At 39.2% G+C, this 18,744-nt stretch overlaps 1 protein-coding gene across 2 annotated transcripts; it reads left to right on the forward strand.

Annotated features, from left to right (window-relative positions):
• Positions 1–77: 77 nt before the first annotated feature.
• Positions 78–18,733, forward strand: LOC112561149 (breast carcinoma-amplified sequence 3-like). Of its 2 annotated transcripts, none has more exons than XM_025233442.1 (21): positions 78–328; positions 611–665; positions 1,400–1,475; positions 2,106–2,206; positions 3,548–3,684; positions 4,210–4,320; positions 4,704–4,780; positions 5,248–5,324; positions 5,811–5,894; positions 6,078–6,245; positions 6,601–6,831; positions 7,338–7,431; positions 7,795–7,938; positions 8,424–8,711; positions 9,445–9,613; positions 10,265–10,365; positions 10,897–10,994; positions 11,266–11,459; positions 11,924–12,054; positions 12,338–12,514; positions 16,160–18,733. In XM_025233442.1, exons 1-21 carry the CDS (start codon positions 255–257, stop codon positions 16,297–16,299), a joined length of 2,727 nt encoding a protein of 908 aa, XP_025089227.1. In that variant the 5' UTR covers positions 78–254; the 3' UTR covers positions 16,300–18,733. The 2 variants fall into 2 exon arrangements, with proteins under 2 accessions (XP_025089227.1, XP_025089228.1); XM_025233443.1 differs by having other exon boundaries at positions 78–322.
• The last annotated feature ends 11 nt before the right edge of the window (positions 18,734–18,744 follow it).

Genomic DNA, 18,744 nt, shown 5'->3' on the forward strand with positions numbered 1-18,744 from the left:
TAGCTAGTGACTTTCTAGGTAACGGGCACCAGCAGACATCTCGTGTACACTCAGTAGATCATCCAAGAGTGATAGCCCCTGTGAACACTCTTCATGGAAAAGTTTGTGGACCTAAACAACAGTACGTCATAGTACGAAATGGAGCGCTAGGAAATTAATGCTTTATTGTACATTATCCTTTAGCTGTTGCTATGATACTAACATTAAAAAGTATATGGCAAATGTAAATAAATATTGTGCTGACATATAATAAGATGGCGGCTGAATCGCCACGTAAAGCTGTGAAATATAATTGCTGCATCGTGAGACCTCAGCCATACAGGTACAGGTAATGTTATGTTACCATCCCTATTGAGGGGTTCTTTCAGGTTTAATTTTTCATTGTATCCGTGCTTGCTGTTCCTCTAAATTTTAAAGCCGTTAGACACGTTCATGAATAGCATAATATTTCAAGTACACAGCTGCTTTATCAGTGTTAATTGTGTATGATTTGACATTTATCATCGTAATATTATTTCCCCATGAAAACAAGTGACTGACATTGTGATTTAATGTTGATTTTAATATAAAATCTATACATGTATTACTATGCTTTGCTTTTTCCTTTCAGTGATAAGTCGGTGGTTGAAAGTGTTGTCGATTTTTTTTCGGATGTTGTCCCGCAGGTATGTAAAATGGATAATGAAAGCATATGGTTTTATGATGATTATTATTAATAATTGAATTTGAAGAACCCATTTCTGTGTGGAGGCAAGTTCAGTGCCTTGAAATTCTTTGACAACTACTATTATAATTAGTAGCTAATTCATTAAGAGATTTATATGTTGAGGCAAACATATTTGACTCATTGTTATGGTCTAGGCTACTACTACTACTAATTGTTAATTTAAAAATGCTGCTCCTTGACAGTGGAAGCGCCTAGCACATAACAGTGATGACTAAAGAATAAATCATTAACAAAATAAAGAAATGAAAGTGGAAAAGTATGTGAACATAAGGACTAAAGAAAAGGGAAGGAAGGAAAAACTGCTGACAAATCGTATTCATGAGAAGAATCTGTTCTTTTCAACCTTTTTAGTCTTTTTGAAAGATTGCAGGCTTAGACTGTGTAAAATAACAAAGGTAAGGCATTCCATAAGCTGTGACCAAAAACAAAAAGTAAGCTGTTTTGGGTAGCAGACATTTTCTTTCAAAGAACATGCAGCCTGAAAATTTCCTTATATATGTTAAATGCAGTGATGCAGAACATGCACCCTGCTGTTGCCTGTGAATTACTCATTATAGATTCTGTACAAGTTTAAAGAGGCAAACCTGGCAAAGCATTTTTATATTTCCACATGCACACCCACAGAGACTGATGGCCATTAAGTTTTAAAGACAGATGTGTCTTCTTATGCAGGCATACAGCAGTGGACCCAAGACTGAAGAGAGAGAAAAAGTGCTATGGGTAAAGTTTGAGAAGTGCGATGTAAATGGTAAGAGTCCAAATCTAAGCAGTAGTTTCCTTCCATAATTTGTAGTTTTTCAGTACCTTGTTATATAAATGAAGGTATATTTGTGTTATATATGTATATCATGTCTTAGACATGACTCACATTTTCTGGTTTAAAAATAGTCTTTGTATCTCAATTTTTTCAAACCAAAGAAACCTTTCAATTGCTAAACTACAAAAAAGAAAGAGACATTGTTCATATCCTTTAGAACGTTTCTTCATCTTGTCAAAAGTGATTTTTAAAAAAAATGCCGAAAAAAAAGAGGTTCATGTACTATCGTTTAGTACTTTCTATTGCAGCTCCTTGCTCCTAGTCTTACTACATGCTTAGTAACTGTATTTAGGTTGATCCATAAAGAAATTACTTGAAGTGAGTAGGTATGCTTAATGTTTCTTATTTAACTTGTGCGTAATGCAATTGTCTGCAAGTGTCAAATAACAATGGTTTTTGTGTAAAGTAATCTGAACAATGCAGTCTATTTATCGGACTTCATATTTGTGTCTAATATTTTGTTGTCATTGTTTAGGTGGTAACTGTTTATAAAATTATTCAAAGAAAGAAAGAAATGCGAGGATGAGTCAGATATTTTATTGTTTCTTGGCTCCTCTACAGATATTTGCAGTAACCCCAACCTGAGCATATCTGACCATACTGGGTTCCCTATACTTGTGGTGCTTGGATATAGCAATGGTGTGCAGATCTGGCACATCACAGTAAGCTTTTTACTTTTATTTAACTCACAATGTTTGTCTGTCTGGTTGGAATTTTATAGTCGATTTTCACCCATTTTAGAGGTCTTAAATTTTCACCAGTTACTCATTTCTGGCGAAAATGCAATATTAAATCATTTCCAGCAGTCCACAAGTAGTAAAATAATGTAAAACAAATGTTTTTTTCTTCAGTAAAGTATTTCATGAAACGTAACTCTGTAGACTTGATTCTGCTTTTGCATGCAATAGTTCCTTCCCTTGGATGTTTGCACTAGTTTCTAAAAAAACCCCAATAAAACTAAAATGTTTGTGAAAACAGTCAAACAGTGGTAGTACTAAAGTTAGGATATCAGAATGTCAGGAATTTATCAAACAGTTTTTTTCTTTTTTGAAAATGATGCAACTCTTTAAATAAGGTGACCAGACGTCCTGCTTTAGGCGGGACAGTCCCGATTTGGACCTCGTGTCCCGCCTGAATATCGGGCGGGACGCCCAATGTCCCGCTTTCTGGCTTTCTGGCAAGTACATCAAATGTCCTGATTGTCTTTAAAAATCACTTTTTTCGGCGTTTTTTGACGGTGACGACACCATCATCGGCACGTGTCCCGCTTTCGCCCCCGAAACGTCTGGTCACCTTACTTTAAAGACATCAGACACAAGACGGCATTCATACATGAAACTAGAAAAGACCTACCTTTACTCACCCCATGTAGGCTACTTTTTATTACACACTTTTATTTAACTCATTATGCTTGTCTGTCTGATTGGAATTTTATGGTCAGTGTTTCACCCATATCCTATTAGTCCTAGAGGTTTGAAATTTTCACCAGTACTCATTTCTAGTGACAATGCAATATTAAATAATTTCCAGAAGTCCACAAATAGTAAAACAATGTAAAAAAAGGTTTGGTGTGATTTTCTACAGAAGCTGCATTTCGAATAAACATAGAACACCAAAAGAGATATTGCAATTTGATTATACTAATAGAGGAGATGTGTTATGATTCTATTATCTGGCTTCACATCCAAAGAAGGGATACATTCACAAAGTAAAATGAAAACAAATCGATGACAAAATGAAAAAAGAAAATTCCGAAACCTAAAGAAAAAATTATTTCACCCTTTTTTTTAGAATATTGCAAATAAAAGTGTGCTTTTATTTTATTTCTCTGTAAATCTAGGGAAATAACTTGCTGTTGAAACTCAGGCTTAAAGTAGAGATACTACTTTGGAATACCAATAGTAAATGTTTTGTCATTGAAACTCACAACCCATTTTGAAACCTGTTTATTTTTTTGGGCTGTCTTTTCATTGACCAATTTTTATCAGTGATGGCTTTTTCAGTACCAAGGAGAAGCAATGGAGGTACTTTCACTTCGCCAGGGCCCTATCTGTGTGCTGAAGATGTTGCCAACACCAGCCCCTGATGTGGATGCATTCACAGGGAAACGACCACTTGTTGCAGTATGTGACTCATCTAGGTGAGAGCATTAACTTTTCTTCATTAAGCATCTGGTCCATTTTTTCTTCCTTACTAAGTTTAAACATCTTTTGTGATGCAAAGTTGTTTTCTAATGGCTGGGCAAGTGCAGTTCCGTGCATGTTATGATGTCTCCAAATCTAGGTGAATATCTTTTCTTATGCTCTTGAGAAACATGGCTATAGACATCACCATGCACAGAAAGAAGTCTTCAGCACAGACACTAGGATTGTACATGGAGACAATTAAATAGTCAAATTTTCATCCAGCGGGAGAGGTGGGACCGTATGTTAATTAAGCATATTTGTGTACTAACATGACATCACGATTTTAACATCTTTCTGTGCATAGAAATGTTTGTTGGCTTTTCTGCCAGAAAAATTTCCTCACCTTGAGAGCCTCAGTTCAGATTCAATGTTACTTACCTAAAATTTCTAGCATTTATGTCAGATAATTGTAGATTCTAATCCCATCTTGGGTTGTTTGGCTGTGTGAAATATTTGTTTTAAAACTGGTGCCAATACAGTGCTGGTCAACCATTTTGCTGCGTCAAGTTTGTGTCCCTGCGATCAGGAGATGAGGTTCACAGTGTGTCATTCAAAACACTTCAAGTCCATTCTATAGAGGCAAATAAAAGGTGAGTTTTCAAGTGGTCTTCAGTAACTGTTTGCAGTTTTGGTCACATGGATAGATGTTTGGCATATTTTTAACGCATAATCTTGTAAAAGACCTATAACACATTGTTCATCTTCTGATATAAAATAAAAGAATTGTGTATGTTAAGGTTGCACTCATATAAAGTGAAATAGTTGTTGACATCTTACAGTTGTCTATGGATCTGATCACACCACAGAGGATTGACAATAATCAAAGTGAAAAAAAATACAGTGTCTTAATAGATATAATATGAAAAAATAGGCAAAGATCTGAACCACTTGCTGTAAGATTGTGTATAGCAGATTTTTAATTTGCATCACATTAAAGCAGATCTTATAGTTTCAAAGTTCCTTTCTCCATCAGGTATCTGGTTATGGTTTTTCAAGAGAAGCTGGCAGTCTTTGATGCCTGTCGTCTGAAGCAGCTTTTTCAGATCAATGGTTAGAGTTGACTTAATACTTTACATAGATAATTAAAAAACACATCCATTTGGCTGTGAAGCAGTATTCTTGAACTGTGAAGAATTAATCCTTTTCTTTTCTTGTCTTCCTTCTCTCTTCATGGCCTTTCAAGTTTTTTTCCTCTTACATTTGCTGGTAGGATAGGGAAGGGTGTTTCTCCACAGTAGCTCACCAGTGTGCTGCATACAAAACAATAAGCTTGTCACAATTGTGTCTTGTATATATATATAAAACTCCAATTTTACTTTTAGGGGGCTTGTAGATGTTTTTCTCAGACTAGCATACCTTAGTCTAATCTGGAAACCCAATCGTAAGAATTCTTTTCTTTGCTTTTGAAATAAGCCATATCGGAAAAGTAGATTGCACTACAGTAATGTTGGCATTTTGTTACATAAAATTTACTAAAGAATAAAGAGAAAAATACACTAAATTTTGTTGTGTTTAAGGTTGTTACCCATGTCCGGGAATCAATGTAAATCCAATTGCTCTTGGCTCCCGCTGGCTGGCATATGCTGACAAACGGGTATGTGTCAAAGGTATACCAGCTATAAGTGCAGCAAACAAGGGAAACAAAATGTGCAATCTCATACTAACTTTTATTATTTAGTAAAGATTTACTTTACATTTCACTAGTCTTTTTTTAGCTAGATTATTGTGTATAAATTAATGAAGAAGCGGGAAAACACAGTTATCATCCACTTAAAAGCTCTAATTCATCTATAGTTGATGCCACTTAAGCAATAGTTTTCAATTTACTTAATAGTCATGGTACAAGACAAAACAAAAAAGTTGAGAAATAATATTGTAATTTTTGTGTATGTATGAAAATAGTTTTGCTCAACCCAAAAGGGATCAGAAACATTTGTTACTAATAAAGACAATCCCTCCTGTGAGGTTTTTGGTCATATTAAAGCATATTAAAGACAAATGATTAATGTATAGTGGCAAAATTTGTATTGGCTAAATATGCTTTGGAATCTGCAAAAACTATGAGTGCTATTGTTTGCAGCTAGTACCTGTGCATCAGTCAAGCGGTGGGATGTCAGGGGATGGGTCCCAGTCTTATGCCGCCACAGTCATTAGTGCAGCCAAAGTATGTACTAATAACTTGTTTTCATAGTCTGTTTTTCTCCATTACGATTTTCTTCATCATATTACAGGAAATAATTGTAATGCTTTGGTTTTATTCCTACTGTGTTCAATTTTCTTCTATTCTCCTGCAATATAATCTCTGTACTAATTGTAACATTCTTTAAAGAAACAACCTTATCTGCAGGGTGCTTTTAAAGGGCTGACAATGTTTGGAGAGGCCATGGTTCACAGTGTGACTGGATCAAAACCTGCGCAGAGTCCTAAAAAGCAGGAGCTGGCTCCTCCAGATGAGAATGGTTATCGCCCCGGCATTGTCTCTGTTGTGGATCTTAAAACAGTATCCACTGATCATGTAAGGACCATGTTCTAACTCTCTTTTGCTCATAATAACTTTCAGTCATTCGATTGTCCTTGTAATTATCATCAAATCATTGCAATCATGTTGGTCCTCAGCTTTTTGTTTGTTTTTTTTGACTTTCATGTTTGCTGCACTGCTATGACAATTGCTACTATAGTTATTTTCTGTGTTAGTTGTTTTTTCACATTATCATTGATACTTTCAAGTGTTAGGACAACATTCTATAGGAATGATGAAACAGAGGCTTGAATCATTGATGCCTAAGATGGGTTCAGTAAAGTCACAGTACACAGTGCTTAGGTGTTACAAGTTCTTTCGATATTTTAGGAATGCCTATTTCTGTTGACAGTTTAGTGTGAGTGAAGACCCAGAAATAGAAGGCCTTATTGCCCATTTCCATGCCCATGCAAATGAGCCTGTGGCTGCCATGGCCTTTGACCCGAGTAGCACTCTGTTACTGACAGCATGCAAGCTGGGGCATAATTTTCACGTGTTTCGGTTGATGGCACATCCATGTAGTTCTTCTCTTGGAGCTGTGCATCACTTGTACACCCTGCATAGAGGAGATACCACTGCTAAGGTATGTTATTGATTATGTGGCGGCATGTGTACGGCAGTGGCACATAATTTAAAAAAAAATGTATTCATACATGGTAAATACATTACAAGTTTTAGATAAAAATATACTTACAAATTACTTCTTTTTAATTAACGTTTATCAACAAGTCGTAATATTTAATAACTGCAATGAAGATGGTGTAGAAAGATGTTTGGCAGAGTTGATGTATGCATTTGAAGGAGTTTTTTCCTGGCACTTCCAAGTGTTTTCACAACCTGTGACAAATTGTTGTTTTTCGCATCAGAATACCAATCCTTGTGTGTTTTTACCACATAAGAAATTATCATCTTTTCCCACCAGTAGAGAGTTCATTAATCTGTGCACATTGGAATTGGCATTTTAAAACCAGCTTTTGTAATAAAATATTGCTGATAAAGGTATCTCATTTAGGCAATGAGAGTAAAAGTGACAATAGTATGAAATCCTTATTAATTAGCCATCACTTTAAAAGTACTTTTTATTTGCAGGTCATGGATGTGACTTTTACAAATGATAGCCGCTGGGTTGCTGTGAGCACACACCGTGGAACAACCCACGTTTTTCCCATTACACCTTATGGAGGTGAAATGAATGATGTTCAGTTTTCTTTATGACACCTAATGAACAAAGACTAAACTGTTCTCATCTTTCCTTGCATGTTACAAAAGGTCAATGAACTATACAGACTTAAATCAGTAAATTGAATTTTGTGCCTATTAAAATTGCATGGACCTAAACTGTTCTTCTGACCAGAGTTTTAATAGAATCTCTTATGTGTTTTAGCTACACACGTGTTTGAATGTAGAGAATGGTAATCTTTATGAAAAGAAGGGTATCATGTTTGAGATTAAACTCATATGCTAGCTTCTCTGCCTAGAGGTATTGTTTCTAGTTATGGCTTATTACAGTCCATACATTTTACTTTGAATGCCTTTCCTTACACAGGACCTGTCACAGTACGAACTCACTGTCAGGCCAGAGTAGTAAATCGCGCAAGCCGCTTCCATAAAAGTGCAGGTTTGGATGAACTGGATCAAGGAGCAGCTGGTCGCCAGTCACCGGTTCTTTCTAGCAGTCCAGGATCTTCAGGTCAGAGGTCACCTGTGTTAATGTGGGTGGTAGTAGCAGGATGGAAAGTATTTTATTTTGTGTAGGACTTGTGTACTTGTTTTTGATTGTTCATGATCCTCTTAAAACTCATGTAGACGAGCTACCTTACACCCCCAGTTCCCCATTCTCCTTTACTTCCTTTTTCTTCTCTTCTTTGAATGTTTATTTTGCTAAGTATGTGAGATATCCTGAGAGAGATCATGTTTATTATATTACTATTTCTTTTAAATGCTTACAAAAATATCTTAAGTAAATTTTGAAACTTACCAGATTAATACTTGTCTAAGTTATAATGATAATGTGCCAGAAATATTTTACTTGGATGTTCAAAATATTCGGATTTATACTATTGAAAGGTTTAGACTTTTGATTTTTTTTTCAGAGTGTAAAAATGTTTGTTTTCAGACTAGCTAACTAGTTCCAGCATTAAGTACATCTAGTTAGTCTTTCTTGTAATTATGCAGGTCCCCATGACCACTACCCAAGCCTGATTCGCCAAAATGCTTTGAACAACAACATGGGCAACCCCCGCCTTCCCCCGTTTCCACACCCCACCACCATCTACCCACTGTCTCAGATCAAACAGCAGATCCTGATTGCTGGGCTGGGTGCTGGCATCAGTAGTGCTGCAAGTTCACGACCTCAGTCACCACCCCACAGTGCATCAGCAGTTGACAATGTTTTCAGTGTGGCGGCCTGCTTTGCGGCCCCTCGGTTATGGATCACATCATCTTCCCTCAATATGGACAGGCGTAAGTTAACTGTTATCAAGTCCTTCATTCGGACATAAAGTTTTAACACGTTTGGTATGCGTCGTAAATATTCTTACACCTACTTGTACTTTGGTACGTGTCAGACTACTTGTTTCATCTACTAAGATCAATAACTTTAATGCAAAGAAACCCCACAAAAAAACACATTCATGATGAGATGTAGTTCCACAAATGGTTAACATTTCTGAATTGAATAGTCCAGTTTTAAACCTGTGCAAATGACAATAAAGGTTGATTTTTGCATAGTTAGATCAGTATTCATTTTTATTTTTCCTATAATATCATTTTTAATTGTGCTTTTAAAAAAATAAATTAAGTGAATTTTTGTGTGCACTAAGGTAGCACTGTCAGTGTCACTAAAAGACTTGAAGAATTAATCAGGAGACTTGTTGAGCAATTTATCAACGAGAGAAATTTAATAATTACAATAGTGGGTAATAGTAAACATGAGAAAATTGACTGTGCACACACATACACGCTGAGATATGTATATAGGTTTATCCTTACCCAAAACACACTCATATGCATATGCAGGCACATTAAGATGTCAACAATCAAGCACCAACAAGAAATGCTTATTTTTTTCCCTTCTTTTGTAAAAGTGTAAGTTGGTTTTTGTTAAGAGTGTTGAGCCGAGCTGGGTTAAATTTAGGCGCTCTGGTTTGTCATTATTGTCATCAAGAGTGTGATGACTTGTTCTGACTTCTGGTAGAGGGAGGTAAGAAGTTGTGGTCAGAAGGCCTCTTTGTGGTCAGCCAGAATGGCACAGTCACACAGTACCTGTTGGAGCCTCGCCCACGAGCAGGTGCAACAGAGAAAGTGAATGAAGACATGGCACTGGACTTGGGGGTGACAGGGCAGCTCCAGTGGACACTTAACCGGTTAGTTATAGGTGTCTTTAGGCGACAGTGTCAGATTTTTTGACATTGCACTTCACGTTTTGCTTTTTACATGCTTTTGACATTTTCTAAGGCTTAACTTACATAAATATTGGCTACCGATTTTCCAATTCTTTTTGGTACATTATTGGTGTTTTCCAAGGAATGTCAAGAGAGTTAAAAAAAAGTGTCTACAAACTTAATTAATAGGATAGACTGTAGAATATTCCACTGCACTTCATCCTTACAAAAATATTATTCAAAGAGAAACAGCCAGGAGCAGAAATCTTTCAGAGATGGCCATGTGGTGAAGTACTGTCAGCTTAATACAGTTTTAGAGGCTATAGCAGTTACAGTTGTAAAGGTTTGCTGACAGAATATGTTGCCTAGCTATGCATTAGAAAGGGGTGCAGATAAGGAGAATTTCTGACATCATGATGCCTTAAGCAGCTTGATGTTTATTATTTATTGTGGAAATGCACTTTATCAATAATTTTTTTTTTTTTACTTGAGTGTTGCTGATATTTTTGTTATCATTAGAGTGACAAGGGGAAGTAGCTGCACATGAAACATAAATAAACTAGAATAAGAATTTTTTTCTCCATTTCTACTCGCTCTTGGACTTGGAAAAGAAGCAGATGACAATTTTTTCAGGCCTAAATCATCACCAGAAGTGAAACCTCCACTGCCATTGAACAGTCCCCTTATCCAGGCCACTGATGCAGTCTTGACACAGCAGCTGACACCACTTGCTGGTTAGTCATTGCCTTTAAGAAGACAAAACTAAGCAGGTCAGAGATAAGGAAGTCAGAGAAGACCTTTTAAACGGTGTTAATAATGAGAGTAGTATTACTAGAAGTAACAACAGCAGCAGAGAAATTGATGTTTTTATCTCCTCCTCTAACCCTGTGGGGATCATAAATGAAAATAAATATTAATGCTGCAGAGACATGCACTGATGTAAAAAATGCAAACATTTTATTTTTCTTCCTGTTTGGCATTGACTTTCACAAGGATCAGACGTTAATTTTAAATTATGAAATTACAGTTTTATCATTACAGAAGCTTAATAAAAACCTGTATGTACAGCATTTTTTGTTGGCTATCTATATTTGTAAAAAAAATTTAGGACATTTTGTTCTGTTGTTAACTTGATCGGGATTATCCTGAACAGATTTAAAAGAGGATTTGTCTTTTTTTTATGTCTTCTTGCTTTGCTATTTTTTATTTTTGAAGGAGTATTATTGAGAGCAGGTAAACATTTAATGCGTTGTTTGTTTTCTTAGATGGTGCTGAACCTGCGATGGTCACACGGTATGACTCTCGGGATAGCCTCTCTGACCATAGCAGTCGAGATGAAATTGATGAACATTGGTTGTCACAGGTATGGACAAATGGCTAAACCACAAGCATATAATAGTTGTTTATTGTTTTTAATAATTTTTTTTCATGCTCATAGAAGATATTGGCTGACGTTTTGTTCATTCTATACCAGATGACATGACTATGTAGAATTGACCCTTCTAGCTACCAATGAACAGGGAGCACACAAACTCCAAATAGTTATGTCATGTGGAAAGTACTCAAAGAAATTTTTACTGCAAAAAATGTATATATTGTTTAAGACCTTTAAATCCTTGATACTGTATTTCTAGGTGGAGATAATCACCCATGCTGGCCCTCATCGCCGGTTATGGATGGGCCCACAGTTTGTGTTTAAGACATATCAGAACACACAGAACACAACTGTCTTGTCGTCCTCCTCTCCTTCTCTGCTTTCACAGTCACCTGAGACCCAGGTGTCAACCATGGACATAATTGCTGACCAGTGTGACCTGGAGAGTCTCAGGTAGGGAGAGGTGTGTGTTTGTGTGAGTGCATATGGGTGCATGCATGTGTGTGTGTTTTCATGTTATCCCTAGAGAAACTGGAGTTTGTGTGTGTGTGTGGACATTAAAGTTTGGGTTGGTGTTATTTGAAAGGTTAGGTTTAGTATCATGGGTTAAGGCTTTGAAATTGCCATGTGGTAGATGTGAGGGGCAACCAGGGACATGCTAATTTTTTACTTTTGGTGTCTTTCTCAGATATTATATTTTTTGTGGAATTTAGTGATGGTATGTATAAAAAGGGTGCTGTGTGCAGGTGCTGCTTTAGGAAAAAAGATTGCTTTTTTTTTTCTCAGAAATTCTACTCTCCGAAACCAGGGTCTCTCCAGTTTCTGTTCGGCATACCCTTATTTTATAGCCTAACTTGCTATGACAGACTTCACCTATCATATTCATCGTGCCCTAATGTTCTAACTTGCTATGACAGACTTCACCCACCACGTTCCAGTCCAATGGCAATGCCAGTGGCACGGCCTGCCTACCGTCGATCTTCAGGGTCTGAATACACACCCTCACCTGGCCGCTCTGCAGCTGCTGCACCTTTGCTGATTGAAGCAGGTGAGTAAGCACTGACTAAAGCAGGTGAGCTGGCTCAGCAGTGGTGATGGTTGTCACTCTTCAAGACAGCAGTTACTTCAGGTCCCTGGAGAAGGATATAATCTTGCCCATTTCTTCCACAAAGTAGGTACCCTTGGCTTATGTAACGTACAGGCAGTAAATTAAAGGATCATTTCTAGATAGAAATAATAGATCATTTCAAAGAAGTACTTTGTTATTTTTAATTTCTTCAGCTAGATTGATTTATAATTTAATTGTTTATAATTGTTTTGGATTTCTATAGGCAGTTTTGACCAGTCCCCTAATCTGAACGATGTCATGTGTGGCTTTGCCGAGTCCAGTTTGATGCGCCATCCACGTAGCAGCGAAGAGGATGATGACAGACTTCGGCAGACGCTAGCTGATGCAATGGCAGAATCCCCTATCGGGGAAGGGGGACCAACAAGCACACGACTTGAAGGTAAACTCTAATCTGATGATGTCTCCACATTGTTTTATTTTAAGTATATGCTTGTGGGTCTATCAATTATTTAACAATAGGGTGTAGGAGAGTGTTCAGTTACAAAATCCTATAAGGATAAGAGATAAGGCTGACAAGATGCAAGCTTTCATGGGAGGTAACACCTACCAAAGGCAAAGGTTTTCAAACAGAACTAACTCCCTTTTACCATATAGTCTGTCTTTGGCGTCTTCCTGAATTGCAGGTTATTGTTTTCAATTGGCCAATGCTTAATCACTAAATCAGAGTTTGGGCAAGCATGGAAAAATAGTTTGAGATGCAGCTCATGCTTGTTGTCCTCTGTTGCTCTTCTTTTCTTTCTCTCACACACATTTTTTTGTTTTGCCTGTGGAGGAGAAACAGAAATCCATACAATATAGTGTTTATAGAAACAAATCATGACCCACACATGAAAAAGACTGGTAGATAGCTTTGTCTTTAGACCTTTGTTTCAAGAGAGATCATTCTCATGGTTTGGGCACAGGGTGCAACGTGCTTGTGTGTGACTGTGAGGGCGATTTTAATGTGTCCTACCTTTCAACTGGCAGTGGCACAAGTCTCTGTGGCCAAGATGATTGGGGTATAAAAACCTTATTTTCAAAAGGGTAGACACCCAATTGCTTTATTTGGTTCTGTTTTTTATCATTATAAGAATTTTTTTTTTTTTTTTGAAGTTTTACACAAAGCACCTTGTTCACAAGTTTTAGTTTTTTTCAATCTCATTTTTGTGTTTTATCACGTTTTGTCAACAAATGCCATTACCACCCCCAACCCCACCTTTACTTTTGCTCATGTATTTTAGTTCCATTTTGTTGTTTTCTGTTTTTTGCACTCTTATTAGTTACACGTACTTATTGCACCTCATTGTATAAAGGCTATTTACTGGTTATCCAACAGCAGATAATGGAAATGTGCTAACATGGAAGAACACACTTTCTCTCTTTCACATTCACACACACAAACATATTTTTCTGATAAGATAGTGTAATTAACTAAACTAGGTGGCATCATATATTCGCAACCTTTTGTTCAAATGAAGTGCATTTGTCCTACACGATCATCTATTTAAACAAAATCCTAAGGACTGGGTGTTCAAGGAACTGTTAACTATCTTACACTTCAACTCTGGTAATTGACGCTCCATTTCTCTAGAAGGGTTGAGGGGAAAGCACAGACTTGTACATCATACGGTGCTTTGTAAGAGGAAGCAGCCTCGTCAGCCGATGCCATGACCTGAAAACTGGAGCAAGGACGAGCTTGCTTTATTTTATTTTTTTTAAAAATTGTAAAACACTTTTGACAGGGAGCTTTGAGTGCAACGTTCATATGGCTGTATAATTGTTGCTGGAGAGGGCGGGGTGTTGTAGGGTGCTCAGTGTTGACGAGCCATGTTGTAGAGGAAGGGAACACACCATGCATAACGTCATCGCGGACTGGGACTACGAGTCAGTCGGTGCCCGGAGAGCAACTGCCGCGCATGGAGGTGTGAGGCTGGGGTGGATAGAAAAGATGTCAGTCGTCGGCGCGTGCAAGCAGACGACAGCTGGTAATGGGGGAAGGGTGGGTTGCACGCGTGCACCAGAGACCACACTACTCTGGAGGGTTGAAAGCCCGGGGAGGGGAGCAGGACAACGGTGGTAGCGCCGAACGTCTGAGAATGCGGCTCGCGAATTCCTTCGGCCGAAGATGTCGTTTTGGTGCACCAGCAGGCCACTAGAACATTGAAAACTTTTGTCGCGGGGGAGTCGCAGACCGAGCGACCGACCGTTGTCGTCGCCACGGTAAGTAGTTGTGACAAGAGGAAGCCACTCCAGCGGCGATAATTTACTTTTTTTTTTTTTTCTATGTAAGCAGGGGTGTGGAAGTGGCGCCTCCGTGGAGAGGGTGGCGGGGCTGACAGGCTTTGAGCAGTCGCCGGGTGGCGGGTACGTGTGGCACGCAGGGGCGGGGCGACCACGCCAAGGGAGGTAATTAGGGGCGGCAGAGGCGACGCGGCAAAAGAGAAGAGGCCGCGGTGACTTCCCCTCGACCCGTCCGCGAGAAAGCTTTAGAGTTGCCTGTGGACACAAGAGGTCTGGCGCTGAGTAGGCTTTTGTTGTCGGGTGCGAAGTGCGACAGGCGGGGAAAGCACTGTCGCCTGATGAGTTGCTGGTAGGGGGCTCTACCTGCATCATAATAATGTTAAAAAAAAGGCGTCGTCGTCGTCTACTGACGATGCCAGGGCTCGATCTTATCGAAGATATGTTTGAACCCCCTACCCTGCCCTGCCCCTCCCGTCAACTTTCGTCGCTTCTTGTCCTTGCGCCTTGCGGTCCTAAAACAGCCGGTGAGATTCCTACACTCTCCTTCTCCCACCCTTTCTACATTCTTGTGGGACACTTTGTCGCTCAGCGTCCGCGTGAGTCTGACAAGGGTGTCTCACGTGAGAGCAACCAAAAGGTCAAGCCCGCGTGACCAGTTGTAGGACAGACCTGTCCCAACAGGAGGCATGAACACGTCGCCTTTATCACTGTCTAGTCACTCCTGTCTGTTTATTTATAGTCAGAGCTTTTATTTTTGCCTTTTCCGTATCTGTCCCAAGTTGACGCTCTCTCTCTCACACACACACCACTTTCAGACCCTTTCTAGCCATGTAAAAAATAATCTGAGGTGGGTTGATATGTCAGCATATTTTTTTCTTGTTCTGCAAGTTGACGGCAGTTTGGACCGACTTATCTGATATCACTGTGTCATGTTCGGCGTCGGCAACCGCTTCCCTTTATACTGCTCACCCCTTCAAGTACAGATCGTCCTGAGCGACGGAAAGCACCAGATCCAACCGCGAGGAGGGGGAAAAAAAGAGGGGTTACTTTTCTGCATCGTTAGTTTATCTTTCGGACATGCGACTGTGGGATGTTTAGAGGTGCACAGAAGGTTTGAACTTGTAGTAGATCGATGATAAAAAGGTGGGTGACATCATGGCAGTCACCTCAACAACCTAGGCTCTAGTCCTTGCTGATCTACACGACGGAGTTACTACTCACTGCACTGGCTAGCGTGTTCGTTGTTGTACTTACTGCTGCATATTTAATAGCAGTTATAGAATTGTAGCTTCGACTGCATTTTTAAATCAGGCATGTCAAACTGAGGGTCCCCTGGGGGGGGGGGGTCGAATGGGTCACATTTGTGCTGTCATCAGGGCCTGCTCGTGTTTGACATGCCTTTTTTAAATCTTTATTGTATCAAATTGCTATGTAGACTATATAATTATAATTACTAGCATAATAACCGTTATAACTACTGCTGTATTTATAGTTGTAATTTGTACTTTTTTGATTACTTCTGTGGCATTTACAATTTTTTAAGTCTACTGTATTTACAGTTGTATTTTCTATCGCAGTTGCTCCTGTATTGTATATGTATATAAAACTGTATTTTTGATGGGTGGTTTACCAAGCGTCTCTTATAAAATTAGGCTATGTATATTTATTATGTAATAACTGCTGCTTGATCTTACCAGAATATTGAACACTGTCTTACATGTGACTCGTAATAATCTTCATGATTTTTTTTATGTGATAATTATTCGCTTTGTGTGTTTGTCCGTCCATGCGTACATGTGTGCAGACGTGTTTCACGGGAGTAACGAGACACTCAGCACCAGCTCCGGCTCCAGCAACAGCGCTCTCAACCAAGGTCATCGCTCGTCTGACATCGACATCGTCTTCCCTAGCGTCACGGAAGGCTCGCCCGACCTGCTGGGGTGACTTCATCTCACCTCCCTACCCACGTCCTTGGCGCATGTCACCTGACACGGCACATGCTTGCTGGCTCCGACCTCCAGGTTACTGGTGACAACCTGACCCCGTGGACGAGCGACCTTCATCGTCACAATTTGATATCAAAACGTTGTTCTCCTCCATTTTTTTTCGCTTATCCTCGTTACGCAGATGATTGGTAACGGAGTTGTATTATCTGCCTGCCTAGGAGACTTTTCCCTCTGATCCACTCTTCATGTATATATATAAAACTCTGCGTTGCGTAGATGCATAGAGTCTCGAACTCTTGCGAATCCTCGTGAAGTCTCGCAGAAGAGGACTTTGCATCTTCGTGTCGGTGTTATCGCTGTCAATTTCTTTCTCGGGTTTTGCTTTAAAACAGAAAAACAATCTAGTCTTCTTAAGGACCGTGCCTCTCCGCAGTTTGAAATTGGAATCCGCACAGCTTCCGCTTTATAGTTTCTCGTCAGCGATTCGGATAAGAGTGACCCGTGTATTGTGATGTGAGGTGTGATGGAACAGGACGGTAGTGAACTCCAGCCTTATTTCCAGATTAACCGGAAATAGCTGTTTACACCAGTCTGCGTTGCGTATGTCGAGGACTAAGTTTCGCATTTTTTTTCTGAATTTCTTTTGATGTGGACTGAGGTGCGGTGATCTTGCCACTGAGATTGCAGGGGGATGAAGGGATGGGGGATGATCGAGTCCCATGGATTGTTGGGATATCTTTCTAGCAAGGTTAGCAACTGGGTGCAGGGGAATTCTGAGCAACTTTACCAGTGCTTTGTACAACTGTTTGTTCTGTGATCAGCTTTCGCCGCCATGCTGTGTTAGGAATTGTCCAACGCAAAAGGGTTTTGGATCATGTGTGGTGGGGGATACACAGCTGATCTCTCTGAGCCCGAGCTCTATCTGCTGCGTTAATCACGTGGTCCCATGTGTAAAACAAATGTTTGTAAAAGTTACTTTGCTGTATAGTACTTAAAAAAATTGTGCGTCAGTTTGCGTTCTTTCTCTCCGATGTCTTGTCATTGTGCGCACCATCTGTTTTTCCTCGTTGAACACACCCGTATTTCAACTGTTTCAGGGTGTTGGGGGATGGTCGTGGGGGTCGGGGTCGCAGTTACATTCGACAGCTTGCGACACACCATTACGCGCGCACGAGCACACACTATATATATTATGAAAAAAAATAAGCATCGGTGACCAAAAGGAGATGTTGATCAGGGGCTTATGCATCCAGCTTTACGCATTAAATATATATGTATGAATATACTATTCTTTACAAGTATTGTTGTTGACCTTTTGGATACATATGATGAGACGAGTCAGGCGTGTGTGTGCATGCGCGTGAGAGAGAGAGAATCCCCTTCATCAGTGTATTCTTAGATTTTTCCTTATTTTGCTGTAAACTGGTAAAGCTCATATCGTCGAATTCTGACATACCACGTGGCATTTTCCAGAAGAACGAGAGAGAACAGTGGACATGTAAAGTCCTGCTGTCCGACAGGCGACTTTCTTTTTCCAACCGTGTTGGGCGACTTAGTAATACCTATACAGTTAGGGACAATTATACAAATATGGACTCTTTCATAGACAAGGGGTGCATGGCTCTTTTTTTTCTTTCTTTTGAAGCCAGACTAGAACAGTGTCAAAATTTTTTTAAGCCTTTGGTTCGGTTCTCGTTACAGATATAATATTTTAAAAGTAAAGGTCTCAGTTTTGTTTGTTCTAGATATATATGGTGTGTGTGTGTGTAGACATTTAGGCTTAATACATAAAATGAGGGTTTGGGTTAGGGTTTTGGTTAGTGCAAGGCTGCAACAGGTCCAGGGTTTGATTTCGGGCTGATTAGAGCACGTGTCGCCCAACTCGGTGGGAAAGGTAAGGTCACGTGCGACGGGCTCGGGACTGTCGTGTTTTCGCTTACAAATGTCCATTTTGACAATATTAAGTAGACAGCCATAGAAGGATATCCGATAGCCTGTGATTTTCTTTTATATAACTAGCACGTGATGACTTTTGTAGCACGTGGCAGACCCCAACATTCCAGTTCTTTTCTGGAAGAATTTTTTTTTCCATTTCGGAAAATAATTATGTTACATGGTCCTCTGGAAATATGGTCTCTCGTCCGCAGCATCGATTTAGTGACCAACCTCTCCGCTTTAGTGATGATTTTTTTTTTCTTTTGAATCTTTGGGGCATTACAGTTTCTTTTATCATCAAATGCATGTATTATTTTTTGTCATTATTTTGATAACTAAGTCGATTTCTTCCTACTGTTCCATTTCAAGTCTGGAGCCCTGAGGCAGACGAAGAACAGGAACAACAGTACTTTTTTTTTATGTCGGGTTACTTGTTAACATGGAGTATTTCAATAAACTTCGGTGTTAAAAGTTAATAAACAATTTCTGTGTATGTACGTTCGCGTGT

Source organism: Pomacea canaliculata, linkage group LG4 (genome assembly GCF_003073045.1).
Source record: "Pomacea canaliculata isolate SZHN2017 linkage group LG4, ASM307304v1, whole genome shotgun sequence".
Taxonomy (NCBI): Eukaryota; Metazoa; Mollusca; class Gastropoda; order Architaenioglossa; family Ampullariidae; genus Pomacea; species Pomacea canaliculata.

Bases quoted from the DNA above. Each gene is read 5' to 3' on its own strand.
- LOC112561149 (XM_025233442.1), top strand. From the start codon at position 255: ATGGCGGCTGAATCGCCACGTAAAGCTGTGAAATATAATTGCTGCATC. The intron at 329-610 runs GTAATGTTATGT...TTTTCCTTTCAG, and splicing joins CCTCAGCCATACAGGTACAG to TGATAAGTCGGTGGTTGAAA. The intron at 1,476-2,105 runs GTAAGAGTCCAA...GCTCCTCTACAG, and splicing joins TGAGAAGTGCGATGTAAATG to ATATTTGCAGTAACCCCAAC.